This window comes from Haemaphysalis longicornis, unplaced genomic scaffold (genome assembly GCF_048455015.1).
Source record: "Haemaphysalis longicornis isolate Haplotype H1 unplaced genomic scaffold, Haemaphysalis longicornis Haplotype H1 scaffold_9, whole genome shotgun sequence".
Taxonomy (NCBI): Eukaryota; Metazoa; Arthropoda; class Arachnida; order Ixodida; family Ixodidae; genus Haemaphysalis; species Haemaphysalis longicornis.
Window position 1 is genome coordinate 74888791 of NW_027526460.1, and position 22538 is coordinate 74911328.

General features: G+C 46.2%; 1 protein-coding gene across 2 annotated transcripts in view; it reads left to right on the plus strand.

Moving 5' to 3' along the window:
- The window catches only part of LOC144151481 (uncharacterized), a 71436-nt gene extending 49164 nt beyond the window's left edge, over positions 1 to 22272 (plus strand). Inside the window, exons 3-7 of one of the 2 annotated variants that reach the window (XM_077682539.1) lie at positions 3911 to 4082; positions 5045 to 5169; positions 12849 to 13106; positions 17018 to 17132; positions 20194 to 22272. In XM_077682539.1, the coding sequence (XP_077538665.1) occupies positions 3911 to 4082; positions 5045 to 5169; positions 12849 to 13106; positions 17018 to 17132; positions 20194 to 20368 (845 nt within the window). In that variant the 3' untranslated portion in view covers positions 20369 to 22272. The remainder of the gene's footprint in view (positions 1 to 3910; positions 4083 to 5044; positions 5170 to 12848; positions 13107 to 17017; positions 17133 to 20193) is intronic. The other variant, XM_077682540.1, reaches the window with a different exon arrangement.
- Positions 22273 to 22538: the final 266 nt, after the last annotated feature.

A 22538-nucleotide genomic window follows, 5' to 3' on the forward strand; every position in this document is an offset into this window, starting at 1 on the left:
GTATGGTTCCGTATTCGCCTAAGACTCACCAAGACGTGTTTCTCCGTTCATTTTACAGCGTTAGCTGTATGGTCTGCGCCGCCCGTGCTGTAAAAATCAAGTGACGTCATGGACCACGTGACCGTACCCTGTGAAGGCACAACGTCCTTGTGTGGTGGTGACCATGACGGCTCATGTGACGGAAAACATAGTGAAGGCTTGTCGCGGTACGATAGGAGGAAATCCGCGACTATTGTATAGGCGAGCACCGATTTTACGAGCATAGCATGCTGGACAGCTGAAAAAGGTGCCATTTTTGCTTGGCATGGATCGCGAGCAAGCTTAAAATTTGCTTGTAGCTTCAAAAGTATTGTAGTCATAAAGTAGTGTTGAAGATCCTTTTATCATTCCAAAATTATAGCTTACGAAAAACGTCTGTCCGTCATTCTGTTTTGGAAAAAAGATTCCAAAATCACGACAGGTCTACAATTAGACAGACACATAGAGGATCTTTGTGATGCTTCAGGAAATTGTGGTGCTTCAGCATTCTCATATGCATGCAGAATTAAATGTTTTTTCTAAATTTTTATTGTTAACCTAAATATTGTCGCAACTATTTTTTGTGCGTCACAATGGCGGCAGGGCGCATGTAGTACCAGTTTGTTACATGGCGCTTTCCAGTCTGGTAAGTTGTCAGCCATGTGTCGTTGGAGGTTGGACCAAATTAAACAAGTGGGATGAGAAGGGAAATACCACTTTTTGAGCGCACAAAGTAGAAAAAAATAAACATACTTTTTAAACTCTCTAGTCGTTAAACTGATAAAGTGCTTGAACCTTCTTTTAGCTCTCTTCGAGTCCCCAAAAATACCATAATCCAGCACACGTAACTGGATTCAGATAAAGGGAATGAGATTACGTGTACCAGGTTAGGGTACGAAATTGGGGTTTAACTTTGTAAGCCAAAGTCGCAGCTCCTGTCTGGTTGGAACCGTGGGACTCAATGAAGCAAATAACGAACTTATTTCACTTGCAGTTTAGCTTTTGCTGTTAAGGTATGGACCTTTTTTTTTAAACAATTCGAAAGGGTTCGAAGGGCGATTCCACCCTTGGTGTTCCTTGCCGGTGTAACCAACAAAGAAGCCTGAGAAGAGAACTACTATTTCCTACATTCCTCCCAGCTCTACTTATGATACGGCCACCTCCCCATCACGCGAAGTCATAACGAAGTCAACATCTTCTTTGCGACAAAACTTTTTTTCGCTCACCACTCTGCCACGCCTCTTCTTAGAGTCCATGCGGGCGTAACGAACCACAATCGCCAACTCTCGGTTTTTGGTTAGTTTAGTTTTATCTTGTCATCATCACTGTGCAGCGTTCGCATCCGAAGGACAAGAGAGCGCCTCGGCCAGTCCAAGCCTCGGGCAAAGACGCGCCATAAAGGCTATAAGGACTCATCACTTCCAGATGTCGCCACCCACGACCGCTCGTTTGGCAAGCGCGCTCAAATACAAAAGCGTCACACGCGCACCTTTCTCCTCTCCCTTTTGGGATTTGCGCCGAGCAGAAGACGAACGAAAGAGAAACAATAAAGACGGAGTAGAAACGAAATTACCGCGGAGACGCCGGCAGCTGCGAAGTCTCTGCGCAAGGGTGCTCCCACTCGAGCCACCGTCGAGGAAAAGAGAGACAAAAGAAACGGGGCAAGGAGAAGAAAGACGAGAGGCAAGTTGGAGAGGACAGTGTCTACCTAACATGGCGGAAAAGCAAACATGCCAAAAAGGGCCTGGTAACGCCTGCAGACGACAGCGCAAGAGTTCCGGGGAGCGCCACGAAAGATGAAAAAGATAAGCAAAAGAAGGAGGGCGAAGAGGATAGAGCACCACGGAATGGAGCAGACCGAGGACGAGCTCGGGAAGCCTCAGGACAGGATAATAACGACGTTAAGGACCCATCCGACGGCCACGTCGAGAGGATGGGCAAAACTGACACAAAAAGGAGGGCTTCGTGGAGGCCAGAGCACACAGATGCTGCACCGATCCGGAAGAGAGAGAAAAGAAAAGCGGGATGCTTGGGCTGGGACTGTGGGGGAAGCTGGAACATATGTCAAGGTGCAACCCGCAGTCGAATGCGGGTCAAATGGCGCCATTTATTTTTTCCGCAATGAACATCCTGCGCAACCTTGCTTACCTGGAATGCTTTCCTCCTATATCGTGGCGGCATCTTGGTTTCTTGCTGCAGACATAAAGTTGACACCCCGAACTGTGTGTAACTAAAACACTAATGGTTACCCTGCTTCTTGTTAGTCCTTACAACACGATCGTTTCAAGCGACAGGTTGTTTGGGCCCCTGTGGGTATTCACGGAAGGTCTCTAACACGCAAGATTCCACCAAAGTTTACTTTAATACGTATAACAGGGGCGAAACAGCCACATTATTAGATAATGCAGCAATTAAGCCCTGTTGCAACTTGCAGATAGTATCGAAAAGGCGACGTCGCACGCGTGGAAACATATTTACAGCGCCGTACAGACGAGGAAGAAGACAAAACAAAACACCAAGAGTACACCATAAACAAACCAACCGGTACTTGTTAGTCATCCCGAACAGCTGGGGTTGTGTCCCGTCAAAGGAGGCGGTAAGGGGAGATCCACCTAATGGACAACATTCGGAAGGGCATCGCTGGTGGTTGACGGTTGTGATGGTGCACGTGCGCAGGCTACTGTGTGGGCATGTGTAACAAACCAAAAAGCGGGTTTACTGTATAAAATAAATAAAAGCGAAAAGAACCACTGTAAGGAGCAATACAATGTCGTGTGGGCCGGCGCCTCGATATAAAAAGAAATACGAAGCTTTAAGGGTCATGAAGATGAAGCACGTTTCGTTCATTAAGCGGACGGCTTTGTCTTGGTAACAATGGTACCAATATTATTGTAAACTTCAAAGAAATAATTGAGATATTAAGGAAAACAGATGCTGCAATGACGACACCACAACCACTTTCTGGCTGTTTATCTATTACGTCACATAATCTTGTTTGCGCGATTGGTGGCTGCTGACCTAAGCCAGCGCCAAAAAGCATGACCGGCTGATTGTAGTGGGACTTATATCGTTCGACGGCATTACCAGTACGCTAATGTGCGCTTAACACGCGGATAATTATGTTGGTTATTGCTGGCCCATATTACGTCACTCCTGGCCATACTACATTACTGTGGCGCGAAATTGAAAACGTCTTCCGTAGCTGGGATGGAGCTGAGTGAATAGACAAAGGCCACTTCTTTCACATCGAATTAAGTTGTATTTTGTCTTCACGGCTCCTTTACAAGACTGCCGACGTCCGCTAAGTACGTCGTGCACTTTTGCCATTTGCAGCATATCAGAAAGCAAGAAGGCTCTTCATGAGAAGAGAAAACCGAAATGTTTGGCGGAATTTCGACCCTGACATGTTAGTCGGTGGGGGGAGGCGGAAGGGAAGAACGAAAAAGCCCGATAGATCACCGGGCTGAAGAAAGGAGAGGAAAGAAATTAAGTGAAAGAGAGGAAAATAGCAAAAAAAAAAAAAAACATTGAATGTTCAGTTTTAGAGTGCGATGAAGCAGTTTGAAGATTCTGTTTTCTAAGCTAAATCACTTCAATGACGGCAGTCTCGTCCAGATAATCGAACAACGCATCCAGTACTTTGCGTTGAGCTGGTAACGCTTGATAACATCCGGTTTCTTGAGCTCTTCTCACCTGCCAAGGCTGGTTGTCAGGGCCCGAGCTCGTCAGTGCTCTCTCCCGCTACTCAGGGGAGGGGAAAAGCAGCAGGCGTAGGTGTGGCTTCAGATTACAGCATCGCATAAGCGGCATTGCGACGAGTAGAGGGTGGAACGTGTGCGAAAATATAATGTGGACAGCCGTGCTAATGGGGCGTTCCTCCCAACCTTCGCAGTGCTGAGCAGCGAATTCTGCTACGGGTACACGGACAAGTTCGGCAAGTGGAACAACGGCTTCCCCTGCCCGGCACAGAGCGGCGGCGAGCCCGTGTACTGCTGCGGTACGGCCTCCGAGCCCTACTGCTGCCGCAAGAGGGACGAGGAGCCGCCAGCGCCGCCGCCGCACGAGTACGCACATTCCTACTTTCAATGCCTTGAGATTGCTGGCCCTCACGGCTACGGGTGCGGCTACTATGAAGCCACGCACTGGCCTATACAACGTCAGAGATACTGTCAGTTGGTGTGCATGACTGCCGCGAACAGAAGCCATCGCCAACAAACATGATCGTGCCGTTTTATGGGTGCCTTTTGGTCCCGTTTGATTGAGCCCGTTCAATACTACTATGGCGTTAAAACTTCAAGAAAACATTGACATCCACCTGAAACGCAGGTGTACGACAGCGAAGGAAAGCTTCACAGCCTTTTTAGAAACTTCTCAGTTGAAGAAATGGGGGGATTTGGCATTTATTGCGGTGTTTTTTTTTTTCGTAATTGAATAATGACGGCACTGTTGATGTTGACCAAGAAAAATTGACAGTTTATCGACATCAGCGATCTTCTTTGATGTAGATGTGCGAGAAAACAACGCTCGACTAGGCGGGATTTGAGCTTACCAAGTTATAAAAAGATGGATAAAACAAGGATGGGATGTGCTGCCATTATCGCTCCTCTAATGAGCACTCGAGTATAGTCATGCTTTCAGTTGTAGCGTGTTTAGCGGTACTCACACCTTGATGTACAATTGGTATATCGTTGTTTGTAGCGTCCAGAGCTCCACTTACGGGATACCTAAAGAAAAGCTTACACAGATGTTAGGCCTAACTTCACGCTTTCAGTTATAACCTCGCCAACCAGTACTCATAAAAAAGAAACACTGACTGTATACCTAGTGTCACCGTCCTCTTGCATTTGTTCGGGCCATAAGTTTGCGCTTTCCACCAGCATCAAGTTATACCAAGTTTCAAAAGCACTCATCCTTGTGACTTCCAGTTAACAAAGTTCTACCAAATGTTCAAAGACTACACAGCTGGATAGAGATAGACAGCAATTAACTCGGGCGTTGGTGGCGAACGCATGTGTGTCTCTCGCAGCCAGACGCTTCTTCTGGGTGTCGCACTGGGCGCCCTGCTGGTGGTGGCCCTGCTCGCCCTGGGCGCCTGCCTGCTGTGCCGGCGGAGGATGGCCCACAAGAACAGGCACCAGACCATCAACGGAGGTACGAGCACCTGCGTACGAACACCATTGCAGGGGTTGGTGTTGCAGTGTTGACGATGCGCACAGGCTTGTACACTCCTCCACAGGCTTGGCTGGAACATCAGATTCAAACATTCTGACAAAGAATGTGCAAACGAGCATGGAGCACTTAATTGCCCCTTTAACCTTGAAAGACGTGCAGCAGTCGTGGCTAAAGTACTGTACACCGAAGCAGGAGGAGGCGATAATGGGGTAGAGAGTGCTCCAGCTAAGACAGTTGACGATTTATAGCATGACGTCTGAACGGAGCATGGTAAGGTCTCGAGCGACAGGTGCTAATGATACGCGTTCTTGGTGGCCGGTACTTTGGTACCTCCTTGGTCGGGAACGTCTGAGAAGGTTTCTATATATAAACTTTTGTTGTACATCCTGCTGCCGCTGGGGTTTACATACGAGGCACCCTGCCTGACACACAACTTTCAGAATTCGGTCTTACACAACTTGGCTTTAGCTTTTGCAGCGAAGCTGCCGATGGCTAGGATCCAGCAGATTATCTCCTTCAATAGAGCGATGTAGACAAGAATAGCACGCCAGCGTAGTGCCACTTTGCGGCGGCCACTCAACTACCCAGTATCGTGAAACTGCGCCACTGTATCAGCGTGTCGAAAACATTAATAAAAAGTAATAAAAGGCCCCATAGCCTTCATATTTTAATATGACAGCTAATATTTCTCCGAGAAAAATGTCTTCCACCAAAGAATTTGTGTTTAGAGGTGAAGCCGACTTTAAAATGCCAGAGTTAGCTTGGTCTTTAAAAGCTGCCTTTTCAACATTACGTGTTGCACAGTAAAGCATGGACATCTACGGAGGAAGTATGGTTACAGAGAATGGCTATAACTGTTACGTTATCGACAGTATTGCGAAACAACTTATGTGAAAACTAGCCGCTAAGACGGATGTACGATTATGCCGAGTTCTATGTACTTTTCATGGTTAGTTAGTGCACAGTTAAGTTGTAAACGTTACATAATTACTGTCTGCTGTCAGTACATGGCCATCTACGGAGGGAGTATGGTTACAGAAAACGGCTGTAATTGTTATTTTACCGGAACTGTCCGGAACCAAATAATATCCCGATTAGCAGCTAATACTAGAGGCTCTAAAATTACGCACCAGAGCTTTGTTGTTCATCTGGCTTCGCAAATTAGAAGGGCACTGAACTTTTATTAGCGTGTTCGTCAATCTACTGGATAGGTATGCTCAATAGAAGAGTTTTTTCCTCGCTTCAGACAGGCATTTTCCTAAACTTAAACATAATGAGCAACATTTGCCCGACCCTATATACAGACGCATGCTATCGCGCAATCAAGAACCCCCGCCCTACTACACCACTTGGGAACGCGAAAGCACAACGGCTACCCCCAGAATCCGAAACCCTAATGCGGAGCAATGGGAGGCACCGCTCGCCCTGGACTGCTGTCGGTCTCATTCAGCGGGCACGCAAAGCAGCGGGGGCCGTTGGAGCCCTGGACCAAGGGTACCATGTCTGCTGAACCCCGCTGAGAGTTTTAGCACGCGGCACAAGACCCCGGTGGAAAGCCACGCAAGCACACGCAAAAAAAGACAAACATTTTCCCAGTCCCGTCCAGTCTCGCTACCAACACCGACATGTTTTAATGTATATTGGTCTCATTGAACCTGCTTTCTCTTTTTAACATTAAAGCTTCATCAGGCACTCAACGGAAAGATGTTGTTTTATTACTATGCATTTGCTTGCAATGAAGCCCCCTTTACAGGCACATACACACCTGTGTGTCTGTGCCTTCTCAGCGCCCACCGGTGCAAAACCCTGGGCATTATGTGGTTAACAGCTGTTACCGTGAACAACTTGTCAGCCTCTCTGGCCGTGCAGGAAATGGTTTTTACCGTCATGGCGTCTTTATCAATCTTGTTTGTTGCACTACCACCTCATTGCCCCAGTTAGGTGGATGTCGAAATTTCAGGTTCATGTCAAATTTTTCTTCCTAAAAATAAAATGATGTAAAACCAATGTGTGCCGGTATTGACTTTTATCGCGCAGAAACCTCGTGTCTTATTAAGCACTTCGAATCAAAACCTACCTACGTTAGCTCAAAGATGCATGTGATTTACTATCACATAATACACATCATTCCGCTGTAGATTGGGGAACAAACTCCTGTAGGAGATATAGCTCAAATTCACAAAAAAGTGAATTTAGTTAGAGCACATAATGCTGAAGACTGAACACAGGTGTACACTTGAGCAGCAAGATGTCTAGCCAGGACGGAGTCGAAACCAGACGGCACATAAACTTGTTGGAGTGATTTAAAAAACACTGAGTGGCAAATAATTAGTTTCTGATTACGGACGATACGACTGGATAGAAATTTGCGCGGGAAGCCCTCGTCGTGCAGCGGACGTTTGCCGGATGATAATGGGGAGGAGGAAAAGATAGAGGAATGAGATAAGTAGGAAAGCTCAGCTCAACAAGATCTTAACGCGTAGATTTTAATTCCTTGCACTTCACCTCAGTGTTCACCCCGCCTCAACGTCAAGGAAGTCAATACGTCGTCCATGCTAACAGGAAATCAATTAGCAGGCCCCTTGGACAGTGTGAGGTATTTAATATATGTTAAATATTTCGAAGTACAGTAGTAGGCTGCTTCATTAATTGTTAGGAGAAATACAAAAACAAGTTAACGGGGGCCAGTGGTTCAGTTCGCTTAGACAGCAAAACAGCGGAAAAGGCGAGACTAAGGAAGGCTAGATACAACGACGCAGCGCTCACAGCCCGCTGAAGTGTTATGAGAAGGAAAGGTTTTTTATAACCGCATACTAGATAAAAAGCACACAAAAAAGAGCAAAAAAGTATGTACAGACACTAATTCATCTCCTCTTTCACAGGGAATCCTGATATATTGGCCCTTTTGGTGAATGGCGATCAAAGTGCACAAGAAATATATCTGCGTTCGCCACCGATAGGAATTTGGGCGTCAAATCTGCGTTCGCAGCCGATGCGAATTGTGAAGGCAGGTTCCTGGCTTCTATCAGAAAATGCAAGCTTTGTCGGTATCTCCTGCTTACGCGGATCTCGACAACTCAGCCAAGTGATGCTCACACATTAACAATAGGCCTCACGCAGCCACTCTGACGATGTTCGATACACGTGCTGATACACTTGGGTAAAATGGCTGCATGATTATTATTTTATTTTTATTAAACGATAGATTAGCTTTTTACAAAAATATCCTTTATATGCACAATTGTTTATTCACTCCTAACAGGCTGTAAACCTTACCTAGGTGAGCGGGAGCAAGTGTTGTTTCCCATTATTTCCATATCGTTTTTGTCCGGGAAATAGGGATTTTTAAGGCTCGGCGGGTCTCGGTAAAAGTGTAGCTGATCCAGGTGGCGATCGATAAAGCAGCCCACCATGGCCTTTTTTTTTTCTCGCAGGGGTGAAACTTTCTAATGGATTCACAGGTACTGCAAGACCATTAGGTGACTAAAAGCCCATTACGTGGCGTCGTCCTCCTGGAAGGAGGTAATCAAAAAGCAATGAAGAAGCAGCTGCTGTCGCGGTAAACTTTATGGCAACGGCACCCAACGGTTCTTGTTTCTTTTTCTCGGGCCATTTACGTTTAATCAGAGCAGTGTCTTGATTTAACCGAAGACAGGAGCTCCCTCGGTAGCTATTTTTGGTTCCTTTTGCCATGCTCCGTTTAAAGCGTCTTTTACTGCAGCACACTACGGGGAGGCGGCGAAGTAAATGGAGGCCCGATTCGAATGGCGTTAATGCAAGCGAAGCACTGAACACACCAACCTAGTGGTAGAATAAATACCAATAGTAAATAATACGAAAAAGTAAGTAAGTAATAATAATATGGGGAATAATTATTTATCAGGAACAAGACATTACATAAAATGAACAAACTTTAACCTACTACGACGCGACCTCATATGACCAATTCACGGAAATACACTTGGTAACAGAAAGCGTAATAACATATAAAACATGCATTTATAATCAGAGAGTACAAGAACGGCATTACAACACAGATGCAATTGAATATATACACCGCGAATGAATCAATGTAGAATTTAATTTGGGGGAGGCGAGGTCAGTGGCTTCGTGGTATAAGGGAATAAAAGGAGTGGTTACGGGAGGTAGTTTGCGAGAATACATTCAGCCCTGCAGGGGCCTTGTATGCCTTGCTTACGACTGATGTGCGTCTCTCACACGACCCAGAAGTTCTCTTTATCCTTATACCAGGCCTTCTTCGCGCATGAAGGTTATGGTGAGGGTTGGTGTTACGAATGTCTTATTGGGGCGTTAAGCATTCCGTGGACGTCTGAATGGTTGGTGGTTCGTTCTTTGGGCGTTTTTTTTTTTGTAGCCGATTACAATCATATATAGAACGTTTAATTTCAAGCACGCCCATCGCACTATGAGGGCCGTAAGGCGTGCCGTTGTAATGGGCTCCTGATTAATTTTGAGCACCTCGGGATCTTCCAACTAGGCTTAAATATCGATACACGGTTATTTGCGTTTTTCAGCTCCGTCAGAAAAATGGTCCACGTGGCCGAGCTAGAACCTGCATCCGTACGCATGTTATATACTCCTTAAAGATACTCCCGCTAAAACGTGGTTGCTAGTGCATGGTTTCAAAAGATTGTTGTTGGGATTCTGATCCCACAAACAAGGTTTCACGAAATAATTTCCACGAAGAAGAAGAAGAAAGTGATTGTGTGGGGTTGGAAATGGGGAGATAGAGGCCTGCAACTATCTGGCGTGAAGCAGACGCCTTAACGGGCTGAAGAGAGAAGAGAAGAGAAAAGAGAGGGAAATAACAAGGACCAGTGAGAGTAGTTAAAGGAGAGGAAAGGAGGTGGGAAAGAAGAGTGAAATATAATTAAAAAGAGAGAAGAGAGAAGAGGGGCCCAGCTGACAACACTAAGGACGCAGACCTAACATGGGTAATGTGATTGAATGTTGCCACGAAAAGCAGCTCCTCAAGACAACAGAGGGACGTGGAGGGATAACCACCAAATTTTCTTCACGCATCTTCCTGCCCGAGATTGAGCCCCTGTGACTTAATTCTAATTACGCGATGGTATTAATGTGCTGGCGAATGATTGGGTAGTTCGGCGAGAGTGAAATCGGAGTCGTCGGCTAAACATTGACCTCTCCCGCTCCTACACCGGCTCTCAAATAAAAAGGAAATTCAGGAGTCGTCCTGTCTTTCAAAAGTGGATAACCATCCAAGCTGTGGCTAAATATGCCATATGTACCAAATAACAACGCAAAAAAGCACGCCAGAATATTTTATAAGAATCCTATGTCTTATGTGCAAATGTCCTTGAAGATCTCTCTAGCCGGCACGGGAGGTTATGGCCGTCACGGTGGAGGCCGCAGAAGTAGTCCGCTGCAACAAATAAACAGATTATATCCAGCCGCCCCGCGCCGTGGTTCAGTCTTCCGAGGCACGCGCCGGGCATTACAACACGTTTGAAAGACCAAAGCTCGAAACAAAGCCTAGGGTTTTCTTCATAAGAATTTTTAAAAACCATGATAGAACGTGAGACAAAAAATTACCGTAAATGAATCAATGCTACTTACGTTACGGAAAGGAAAGACAGAGGTCAAGTGGCGAAAGCGGACGCGTCGCCGGCTGAAATTTCAGGAGCGCTCAAATTCGGGCTGCGCCTGCATGGACACGTGGACACGCCACCGCGGAGTTCCTCTTGCAACAGATACTGAAACTAAAAGGCTGACAAATATTGCACCAGTAAACGTACATAAGTACGCTTCGTTCTGGTAACGCTAACAAAATCCTAATTATCATAAGGAACTCATAACAAAAAGTAAAATCCCAATTATCACAAACAGCTCAGTGGCGCTCTCAAGCGTTCGCAGCGTTCTGCGCTATGTATTTAGAGACACTACTTCTCAGGTGCCGAGCTGCTCATTTTATATCGTCCCTCTGCCGTTTCTCCTTCGCGCTCAAAAAGCTGCATTTTGATGGCCAACGGCGCCCACCTGATTAGCATCTGGATGTGCACGGGGTCGGGGCGTGGTGTCGCTTTCGAGTTCCATATTTTTATTTATTTGTAATATACTGCCAGCCACCTGTTGGCAGCCAAGGCAGGAGTGGTTACATATTGATACAGTCAGCACTGTGGTGCAGCGGAGAACTCGCGTGGTACAGCGAAACACGTAACCGAACAAGGGAGACAAAGGTTTTTGAGTAGACACCAACAATCCGAAAAAAAATTAGCGCGTAACATAGCCGACAAAATTGATTTGATTGATTGTACGGTTCAACGCGCCGACGCAACGCAGGCGATGAGGCGCGCCGTAGTGGAGGGCTCCGGATTAATTTTGACCACCTGGGGATCTTTAACGTGCGCCGAAATCTCGTACACACGGGCGTTTTTGCTTTTCGCCTCCATCAGAAAAGCGGCCGCCGCGGCCGGGAATCGAACCCGCGACCTCGTGCTCAGCAGCGCAACGCCTTAGCCGCTGAGCCACCGCGGCGGGTATAGCCGACAAAATCACTCTTGGTTAAGTACATCCATCACAAAGTTTCCGGAGCAGGAACAAGTGATCAAGTGATCTCCCCCGGGCAAGCGAATCAGTAATGTCTTCTTTGACCTTAAGTGGCACGTGGGCGGCCGTGCCGTGTTCATACTCTTGTTGGCTTGTCTTTTTTCTTCTTCGCCCGGCTGTGGCTAACTCCCACCTTTCTACACACGGACGTCAGTACAAATCCAGACGAACCAGAAGCTAACAGCTTCGCTGTAAAACGTTCTCTGACAACTTTAACCCAGTGTTACTAGGTAATGAGGACCATAAAGGATTCATCCTTATCCTTCTCCCTTCCCGTCCTGTTTGCTGTCTACTATCCTCTTCCTATCCTGGTATTCTGAATCCCTCCTCCACTCAAGCCTCCAGTGGAATCCCTCCTCCACTCAAGCCTCCAGTGGAGGAGATCCTTGAAATCCATTTCGCCATGCATAAGCATTGTTGAATCCTCTCCTGTGCAGTGTGGAGGGAGAAAATGGAGTGGATGAGGCACTCAAAATATGGCCCCTAGACTTCGTCTTGATTGAGTGCCCTCAATCCGAAGGGCAGTTATCGGCTGGTTCATTTTCGCCTCCTTGTTTCGATAAAGCAACATATTCGAAAGGATCACGTGTCCAATTTATCCGCTCATGCTGTGTTGGAGGTAATGAGTGCATCTTATGCACGTCCGTAAGCATTCACATGGAATAAAAATGGTCCGACTGGGCCAATCAGAACACGTGCGATTGCATTTAAAGAGCGGCATAGTCGAGGAGTTTGCCTAACCTTTGCGCTTCCAGACTTGACCAGCGCTGGCTTTATAAGGCCACACGCCATTGATTTTAAAAAAGAACAGTTTTTCGGGAGACCAGCGCTTTTTGTATCCTTGATTTGAGTTGTGTACCTAGATAGCAAACTCGAAGGTGTATTGATCGCACTGGAGAAAGACTGTTTGATAGATGTTTGGACGAAGCACTGCTTTCTATCATCTAGTTTTTTTGCACTTGTTTCGTATATGACGAGTTCTCATTGCATTGTTCTAGCTGTTAGAAATAAAGAAAGGGGGATCTTGTTTCGCTGAAAGTCAATAGTTTTTCTTCTTTCATCGGTTTCAGGGCCCATTTACAGGATGCACTGCGGCAGTTCGAGCGCGAACACGTACTCGTTCTCCGGGCACGACAGTGGCGCGACTACACCGGGCGTGATGCCCCCGCCAGTCGGAAGCGTTGGCGCCGTGGTTGCCCCGGGCACCTGCAACCAGCATCCTGCCTCCGACCGTGGCTCCCTCCCGGAACCTTTCAGCGAACTGGACCCGCCGCCGCCTCCACCGCGGGACATTTCAAGTTTCAGCGGCCTTTTGACGCCCTGTCCAGGTGACACCACCGCTCTACTAGCGAACGTTTCTGCGCATAATACAAATGAAAAATAGAATTCCATATACACGAAGGTGTTATTCGAGTTTTACCACACAAATTCACAATTGATTGATTGATTGATTGATTGATTGATTGATTGATTGATTGATTGATTGATTGATTGACTGATGGATGGATGGATGGATGGATGGATGGATGGATGGATGGATGGATGGATGGATGGATGGATGGATGGATGGATAGATGGATGGATCTCTGCACTGGCCGGAGGAAGCGAACACCATTCTAACTGACATTGTTTTTGTGCGCGCAGCCTTTAACGGAAACTGAAATGTAAAACCAAGTTGACGTATATCGGTAGACTGATGTGTCGTGAATCCGAATATATCAACAGCAGCGAAAGCAGCTGCTTACTAACGCAGAAAATTCCAAAAGTGCGAGACCAGGTATGACCATCTACTACGCGGTTTGTGATATGACATATCCTAAACGATGAAGACTGATTGGCAGTGCTTTCATAAGCGTTATTCTGACACTAACACTGAGGCAGGGTCATGTCGGGATAAAATGGGGATGTCGGCATAAAATGGGGCGCGCACTTTTGATGATCACGCGCGTTTAAGAAGATGCAAACCTTAGATTGTAAACATAAAATAGGAGGCTTACTCAAAACTACAGGCTTGGTTTCCGTTTTGACAATCGCAGTCAAAAGATGCATGTGGATGAATGCAGGACTCTATCACACGTACTCAACACTAGCGTACATATACTGTAGACTACCGTTAAGATGAACTCGGTTAAGACGAACCCCAACCGTTAAGATGAACTCGGTTAAGACGAACCCCATGCTTAAGACGAAGAACACTTTTGCCCTCTTGTAACGTACACGATGAAAAAACCTTTGCTTAAGGCGAATTTGTGATAATATAAACACATTTTAATGGTACCTTCGAGTTCGTCTTAACGGGAGTCCACAGTACACCAAACACGCGGAGACGAAACTCAAGTGAGAGACTATCACAGAAATTGGCAACGCCTCTGGGGCCGGACGGTAGTCAACATTACTTGCTATTCAAAGACCGGTCTTGCCGTCTGGCGGCGAGTAAAAGAAACTGAGCTCGGGTGGCCATATTCAGGTCGGGTTGCTTTTTTGCTCCGTGTTGCGAAGGTTGCACAGCGCTTGCGACACTTGTTTGAATTCTCAACCCTCAAAAGGGGCAATGAAGACTAAATACGACCTTGTACAGTTTAAAAAAAAATGGCAGCATCTCTACTTCGTGGATGATGGCGAGGACGTGGAGTACGGGGAGTCGAAATGACATCCATGTTGCGCCCCGACCGTCATTCGATTTGAGCCGTCAGTTGCACCTTAATTATAACCTAAATCGCTTGATGGTGGTGTGCGTACGGATGGACGCGGAAGGACATTGCGAGGTCCTAGGGTACTCCGCACCGTTACCGGCGAGGGAGTAAGCCGTTTGACTCTCGGGAGCTGACTCATTGTGGTAGCCCAATGGGTAAGTCGACTGACACTAACTCTGTCTGGCATACCAGACGCAGGCTCGAATCCTGCCGGTGCCTGTGTGATTCTTTGCGATTGTAAATGCTATGCGCACGGACGCGGACGGACATTGTGCGGTCCTAAGGTACTCCGCACCTAAAACTGGCCCTTGGTAATTCACTCAACTTATTTTGGCCGAGAAAGACCTTTTTTTACACGAAAACAAAACGCGAGAAATGACGACTTTCCAATCTTGAGCTACAGTTACGCAATATGGACAGGAGTGACGAAATATAGAGGCCAGCACTAAGCATTCTCAGCGCGCTGGCTTCACGTTTTTATTGAAATTGTATGATCAAACGGCAGTAGAGCCGCCACTACAATCGCCCACTCATGCTTCTTTGCGGCAGCTTTGATTGGTGGCCGACAATCACACAAACAAGATGTGTGACGTCATAGAGGCGTCGCCATAAAATGGCTGTAGAGCCGCGGTTGCTGTTATGTGTTCTCCTTAATATCTCCATTATTTGTTTGAAGATTGCCTTAAACTTGGTATCATAATTATCCCGACAAGGGCATCTTTTTTATGGACAAGCTCTTCTTTAGATGCGAATGCATTTCTTAGTCGGGGGTTGTCGTGCCTTGGCCGGCGTGCGCCTAGCAACAGCTGTGGCGCGCCTAGCAACCGGAGCACGTAGTAGCTCGGGCAGGAGTAGCGGAGGGCAAGGGGAGAGGAGGAGCGCGCTCGGCGTGTGAGGGCGCTCGCATCGCGGAGCTCGGGCGGAGTAGCGGAGAGTGAGTGGAGAGGAGGAGCGCGCTCGGGCGTGTGAGGGCGCTCGCATCGCGGAGCTCGGCGGAGAGAGCTCGCGCGTGGGGCGGGCGTGTTGCGCGGGTCTCTCTCTCCTCTCCGCGTACCCTCTCTCCGCTCGCTGCGCTCGGAAAAATATATATATAAATGCAGTGGAGCGCGCGCCTCTCTCCGTGACTGCTTGCCGCAGCGCACTGATCGGTGCACCCAATGCATTCGCATTTCCGCACGATCCCCTTCGGGGAGGTGGGGGGAATTTTTTTTTGTCTTCATTGCACCTTCAAACTACAACGTATCAATGCCCCCACTCCAGGGAAAGGGAACCAAAATATTGCCACGGAACAGTCAACCGCGGAACACTATTTTCGTGCTTGTGGCTCGTAACAACATTTACACGCACTATATGGCGTCTTGCCGCGTACCTGTCTTGCGTGTCGCTCTATGTGAAAATACAGAAGTGCGAGTATGAGTTCCCAACAGGACTCGTGAGTAGCGGACGGCGAATGACCGAGAGCTTAATGAAGGGGGAACCTAAGCACTGGAAATAAAAGGTGACAAGCACGGTAGTTTGCTTCAAACATTTCGCTTGGTCTGTCGACAATATTCTAGTAGGCAGTGGTTTGCGTTATGATGATTACTGAAAGAAACTTCGTCCTTGCCTTCATGTGGAGCACACATTTGTTCAGATATAGTTATCGGTTCGCTCCCGGCTTGCGCGCTAACGTGCCCGTAATTTCTTCCACTGGTGGGGCATGTTGATTTCCCTCAATTAAGTGCCAAGAAATCTGAGGTGTTAAAAATAGCACGTGAGCTTGTATTGATTTAAGCGGAGGGACGCGTCGAAGTCGCTCCTTGTAGTAAAAATTGGATGTTCTTGCGAGATAGAGTGGGCCATAGTCTTTTTTTTTTTTGGGGGGGGGGGGGGTGTTCATGTCCGAAGCTTTTGAGGGCGGACAGGGGCTGTGCTGAATGTTCCGTACCACTCAAGAGGGGAGATCGTTGCCATTTCTTTGTAGCCCGAAGTGCACTTGCGCGTGCAGCTTTCACCGTTGAATGTGCTGTATACGCATTAAAGGCCACTGAGTAGGCTCCTCTTAAAAGTTTTGCGTTTCCTGAAACAAATATTGTAATCAGTTTAACTCCGGTGTTCACTCCAGAGAAAACAGTTTATCTAAGCCTTTCGAAACAAATAGGAACAAGAAATATTGGGTGATAGCTGGATGTTCTGTTTTTTTTCCTGTCCATTTATACAAGAGTGATGCCCCATATTAATTCATTGTTGCTGGATTTTCTCCCTTCCCGAGAACGGAACTGAAAACAAATTAAAGGGCACTTAATCTTCACTTTTAGCACCAGTATTCACTTCTCTTAACTTCCCCAAATTCAAAGAGGAGTACCTGCTAATAGGGTATACGGAAACCGTTCCTCTACTCGGGATATGATCTACAAATTACGTTGTCACTTGTACCATAAATTTAAGTCTCACAAATGTGAAGTAATCCAAAGTTAACGGCAATGCATGCTGCGTTTGAGCCTCCTGGCAGTGAAGTTGCTCGACGGGATGTACACTAACGCAAATTCTGCATCTCATTCTCGCAGCAGGCGGACTGCATTACAACGGCCCAATGCCGCACATGGAGCCACCACCGCCTTACCAGGTGGAAAGTCCTCATTCAACTCTACTTGTTGGGACCATGCCAGTTGACGCATCAAAGTGAGTGGATTTTTGTTTTCGGGCAAGGAAGCCCACTGCACATCACCAAAACATCAACTTTCGCGAAGAACCTAATTTTTTCCAGAGTTACGGGTGAATGAAGGCACACTAACCACTACCCTTGTCTGCAGTAGGAGCTCTTGTAGCCCCACGGCTACGAACGAAAGCTATACAGTTGACTCCTGTTAATACCAACTCCACGGGGACCGCAAAAACCTTCGAACTTACCGACCTTCCAATGAAACAAAGAATACTAAAACAGCATTTTAATTAGTTCGCAACGCGTCTCCCTTCTCGATTCCGTCCATATCACCAACTTTCGTCCCCAAGTCAAGCGTACGACACGGGTCGCCGTGATAGTTGAGACTTATCCCTAAATTTGAAGCCCGAAGAGTCTACTCCACAGACTGCTTACACGTAGCTGTCCGCAACAAGAAAGAAAATGGTTGAGAACTTCGAAAGAGACAGGCGCATACTGCGGCACGAGGCGCAACTGGGCTGCAGATTTGTCAAGCCAGTACACACCAACAGTACACCCAATCACAAACACGTCAAGGCAGCAGTGGAAGGCCACCCTGCGCAGCGATGACCCTGCCTGCCAGCTATGGTTGGTAGAGAGATCCATAGCGGTGTTGAAGGCCAGTGGAATCATCGAATTGGGATAGCCACCATCTTTCCTACCTATTGTTTTTCTTTAATTTAGCATAAAGATATTTTCAATCAATCAATGCCTCAATTGCGATGGCGCCGATGTCATCACAGAACACGGCGGTATTTTTGCAGTTGAAAATTTGGAATTCTATCGAGAATGGACGGTTACCTCGATACTTCTTAATCGAAATAACTTTGAATTACCGATGTAAGGAGTTTTATCTTGCAACCACCGAGCGATTTCGTCCATTAAATGGCATGAAATATTTCCGGGACGAGCACATCCCTTCCAGTTAACCAAAAATTCGAATTAAGCCACTACGAATTATCGAAAGCCGACTGTATATCATTTTGTTTACATTACAAGTTTTACTTCAACTGCTAAGGTTTTCAAAAATCTGTATATAGCTTTCCTTTAGAGCGGCATGGCTGCAGCTCGGCTGGATGTTAAATTTTTCCTGTGTAAAACTTACTGCATCTTTGGGTCTCTATCAAAAGTTGTCTTACTCCTTCCTGTACGCCATCTTTCACAGGCCTAGCTGGATTGTGCAAATAGCGCTAATGAAAAAGAACAAAACTCAACTCAGGCAAAAGACAACACATGCGGAAATGCGTCTGCGTACACGGTGTTTGGCGTTGATATTATCATCACTGGAGGAAATCTTAAATTTGAAGGAAGCAAGAGAGCCGAATAAAGTAGACCAGGGTGCACCTCGGCATACACACTATTCAAGCTTCATGTGAATATACTGCTGGTGCAATTATAGCGTGCGTAACACCGAAAACCATTAAGCGCGGATGTTTCAGTAATCTCTTAGAGGTACTTGAGCCGAATTTGCTAGGTATGAATAAAAGTATAACACAAACCAATGCCTCAACGGAACTTATTGGTAATTATAACGACCTTAAAAAAGGTGGCGTAAAAATTGGCTCTTTTCAGCAGTATTACAGATGAAAGGGAGACATCCATGATCTCATGGTCCTTTTTCGCTTGTTATTAAAATTTTCTAATTCAGCACTGCAGCTCGGCTTTATGGGGTACGGACCCAGTGAAGACTGTCCTGTGAAGACTTTGTCAATGCTTCCAACATTGCGGAGAACACTCTCTGCGATGTTCGGAGCATACCGAAAAACGTTGTGGAACGTCGTTGAATAGCACGGCCATCTCTGCTTTGCTGCACAATATTATGAAGGCGAAGCAGCCGTTTCCCCCTCACCTGATCACGTGGTACCGCAGTGGTGAAGCTCCGAGCAAGCGAAGCGATAAGAAAGGCGCTGCTCCCGTGCCGGCGATTAAAGGTCCTTGCAACGTGATGAATGATATGGAAAGATGTAGTGTAGTAGAGCTTTCTCTCTAAAAGTCTCGCTTGAATAGCGGCATGAGTGAGGAACCAATATTTGCTGCCTGTTGGCTGCGCTGGCAGTTTCATCTAAAAAGCGCCTCATTTTACAGTCTGCAGGGATCTCAACTGCTTAAAGCGCCTTTATTATAAAATAAAGGAGAGTTCGCATTCTTCAGTATTTGGTGCGCCAAAGTTTCTGTCCCATTTCTTTGCCACGATGAGTTTTCCTTGTGGAGCTCCGGTATACCAATACGCAAGTCTATCATCTCCTAACCCAATATTATAGTTCCTCTTAGTACACTGGTAGGTTTCAAAACTCCAAACAGATAAAATTAACATGTTTGCTTCTGACAACGTTCGGGTTGATTTGCGCAATAAAATGTGTATTCGCGCTTTCTTGATGAACACATATAACGAGAAATAATGGAGACTGCGGACCTTAGTAAAAGCTTTCCACACTTTCCACCACAGAGCGCAACCATTCTGCTGACCTCCGTGCCCTCCTTCTCACCTGACACATCGTTTGGACTGTACTTCTGAGTACACGTCCTCATCTGTAGAGCACAGGAAGCTGCACGTAGCTTTGAAGCTTCCAACTATAAGGCACAACTGAGGTTTAACAAAAAAGGGATGAATTCTGCTCCTCAAAAGTTCCAGGAGTAGGCTTTTAGCCCACGGCACTTAACCCATTAGATAAGACGGCACTCTGCTGCCAAAGAATGTTTCTCCGTGCATACGTGGCACGTTATTTTAGCAGGATTATGACCCACAGCCTGTTAACTGGGGTGTGGTTACTAAGTGCGATGGTTTGTGGCATCCCGCTGCAGTTTCTCATTAGAAACAGTGACGGGCATCATGATCCTGTGAAAAGCAGAATAGTCTCCACAAGGGATAGTGGTCTGTGAGTGAGCTAAAGAGCACAATGACAGGCACTGGTCTCTATCCGGCAGTAGTATGCAGTTATGTGTGCACATGACTGCACCATCACCATTCCTTTGAGGTTATGTTGTTACCAACATCAAGAAAAGGCCTGCAAACTTTTCGCCTTTTTTCTGTTCTGCTCGCAGCTGCCCCCAGCCTCAGGGGTTCGGCACACTACGCATCTCCCAGTCGCGCCCGCCGCAGCAGAGATTCCAGCAGCTGCCCCGGCTGCAACAGCAGCAGCAGCAGCAGCAGCAGCAACTGCAACAGCAAGCCATGATGGCCGGCCGCGATCCAATGTACTGGTGCACCAAGTTCTGACTCGACGTGAACTAGGCTTCAGCGGACAAGAGGGATCCACCATCGACCAATGGACTGCCACGGCCTGTCTGCTGAGTGAACCAATGTGTGTCCTGCCCTTCCCCTTGTTCTGTGCGTGCAAGACTCCATTCTGATGGTGCACCCAGGATCAAACGAACTGCGCGCCACTGCCACTCATCACAGGAGACAGCGCGAACATGACAGATCTAGACGCATTTCTCAACCCGGGCTTATATTGTGGCTGCACTGTATATTAGCTGCCAACCATGACTGTGGTGTGTTCACTAGTGGCCAAAGTACACAAGCTTTCATATAAGGTTTTCTCGAATGACCAGGAAAGAATATGGGGGTTAAAGAATGTTGTGAATGTAGTTGACATCCTTCATAACTGCTGTATATAAAACAGATCAACTTTCGCATATCACAGACGCTTCTGCAAGGAAGATGTTATGTCTTGTTAAACAGTGTTTACGTACGCAGAGCTTGATATTACTATTGGAGCAGTGGGATACATGCCACTAAAAGGCTGTTGTGGCAACTTAACTAGCAATGATAAGATCCAAGCGGCGAAGGCATAATGCTAGATGCCGAGAGATCTATGGGTGAAACAAATCTTGACCATAACCTCATGGTATTTAGGTAAAGTACAAGTCCTTCAGATTTTTTTTCAAAGCATCAAAACTAACCTTTCATTTAAGCATTGTTCTTTTCTTTCTAGCTTATGAGGTCTCCGCAGCATCTACGTTACCTTATTTAAGTCAAGTCATATTTGTACTCCTTACGTAAGGACCCCCTCTTTTATTTCGACGCCTGCTCAAAAATGATACATCAGCTCTGATTACAGCGAGCAGACTTAGTCGTACAGCTGCGATGGCGTGGGCTCAGCATAATACTCAGCAACTACAGCCGACTAGGGATAATTCAACGTCCCGCCAGGACTGAATTAACCACAGTTCACGTACCTGATGAACTCCTAGCGGTACCTTAGAAATTAAGTTAAAACGAAAGGTAAAACGAGATTTCCAGAGCTTGTCTAAGCACGTATTAAATAAAAGGAAGCACTTATTGAATAAAAAGACAGTAAAAGGGCGACTTGTATGTAAGAAAGTCAGCGTATTTGCCAATATATTTAAGGAATTCTGCGCAGCGTCTTTTAAAAAACACAGACTTTGACTTTTAAAGTTTTTTTAAACTTTTTAAACTTTTAAAGAGATTCTGGTACTAAAACGTGTGGTAAGATGTGTTTTCCTGGATTTCCATAAAATGTTTGACTTGTGCAAGTTAATCGGAATTTTCACTCCGGCGAACACGAGAGCTTTCCCTTCTTTATGATGTCGGCGTTTGTGTATACGAGTAACCAGGGGCAATATTTTGACACTACTGGCGCAATCAGTTGCTTGATCGCTTTGACTCTCCGTGTTGCCATTGTGAGAAACTGAAGTCGTATATAGTACACGATTTCATAGTTTTCAGGCCCACAACTGCTTTTCAAACCTTGTTTGCCGTCCCCCTGCAAAGATTCACACGTACCGTATTGTGTCAGGGAAAAAGTGAAGAATAACAGCAGATGAAATGAAGCTTCATTTACTTTGAAACAAGCATAATGTTGCGTATTGTCGAACAAAAAGCAAGAAATGGATCGAAAAGGTGACACTTTTTCTCAAACCAGAAGTCATCGACCATTCAGTGGGCGTTTGGATGTACTTTAACTTGCAACACAGGACTCGAAAGAATACGATGTGTTAAAAGCGCGAGCAAGCCGACTCTGGCACGGAAAGAAGATATTTTCAGCATGAATAAAATTGTTCACATCAAGAAGAGACTAGTTGAGGTAAGAAGACATCGCGTGTTATTCATTCATGTGTTATATATTTATTGGCTTTCGCTAATAAAGCATCGACAAAAACTGCAAGCTTGGCTGTGAAATATGTGAAAACTTGAGATTTTTTACGTTCAAACATAACTCCAGTGCAAACAATATGAATTTTTGATCTTTTATTGAATCAGACTGCGGGCAACAATACAGAAGCTTTCTCAACTTATTGGTCGCCCCCTAATTGATAGTCTTTTCTGACTAGAAAATTTTTACAATAGCGTATCAGTTTTCTTACAAGTAAGGCTCCGCATCTGATTTTATTCCAAAATTGAGCGAAGCGACCCGGGTTATAAT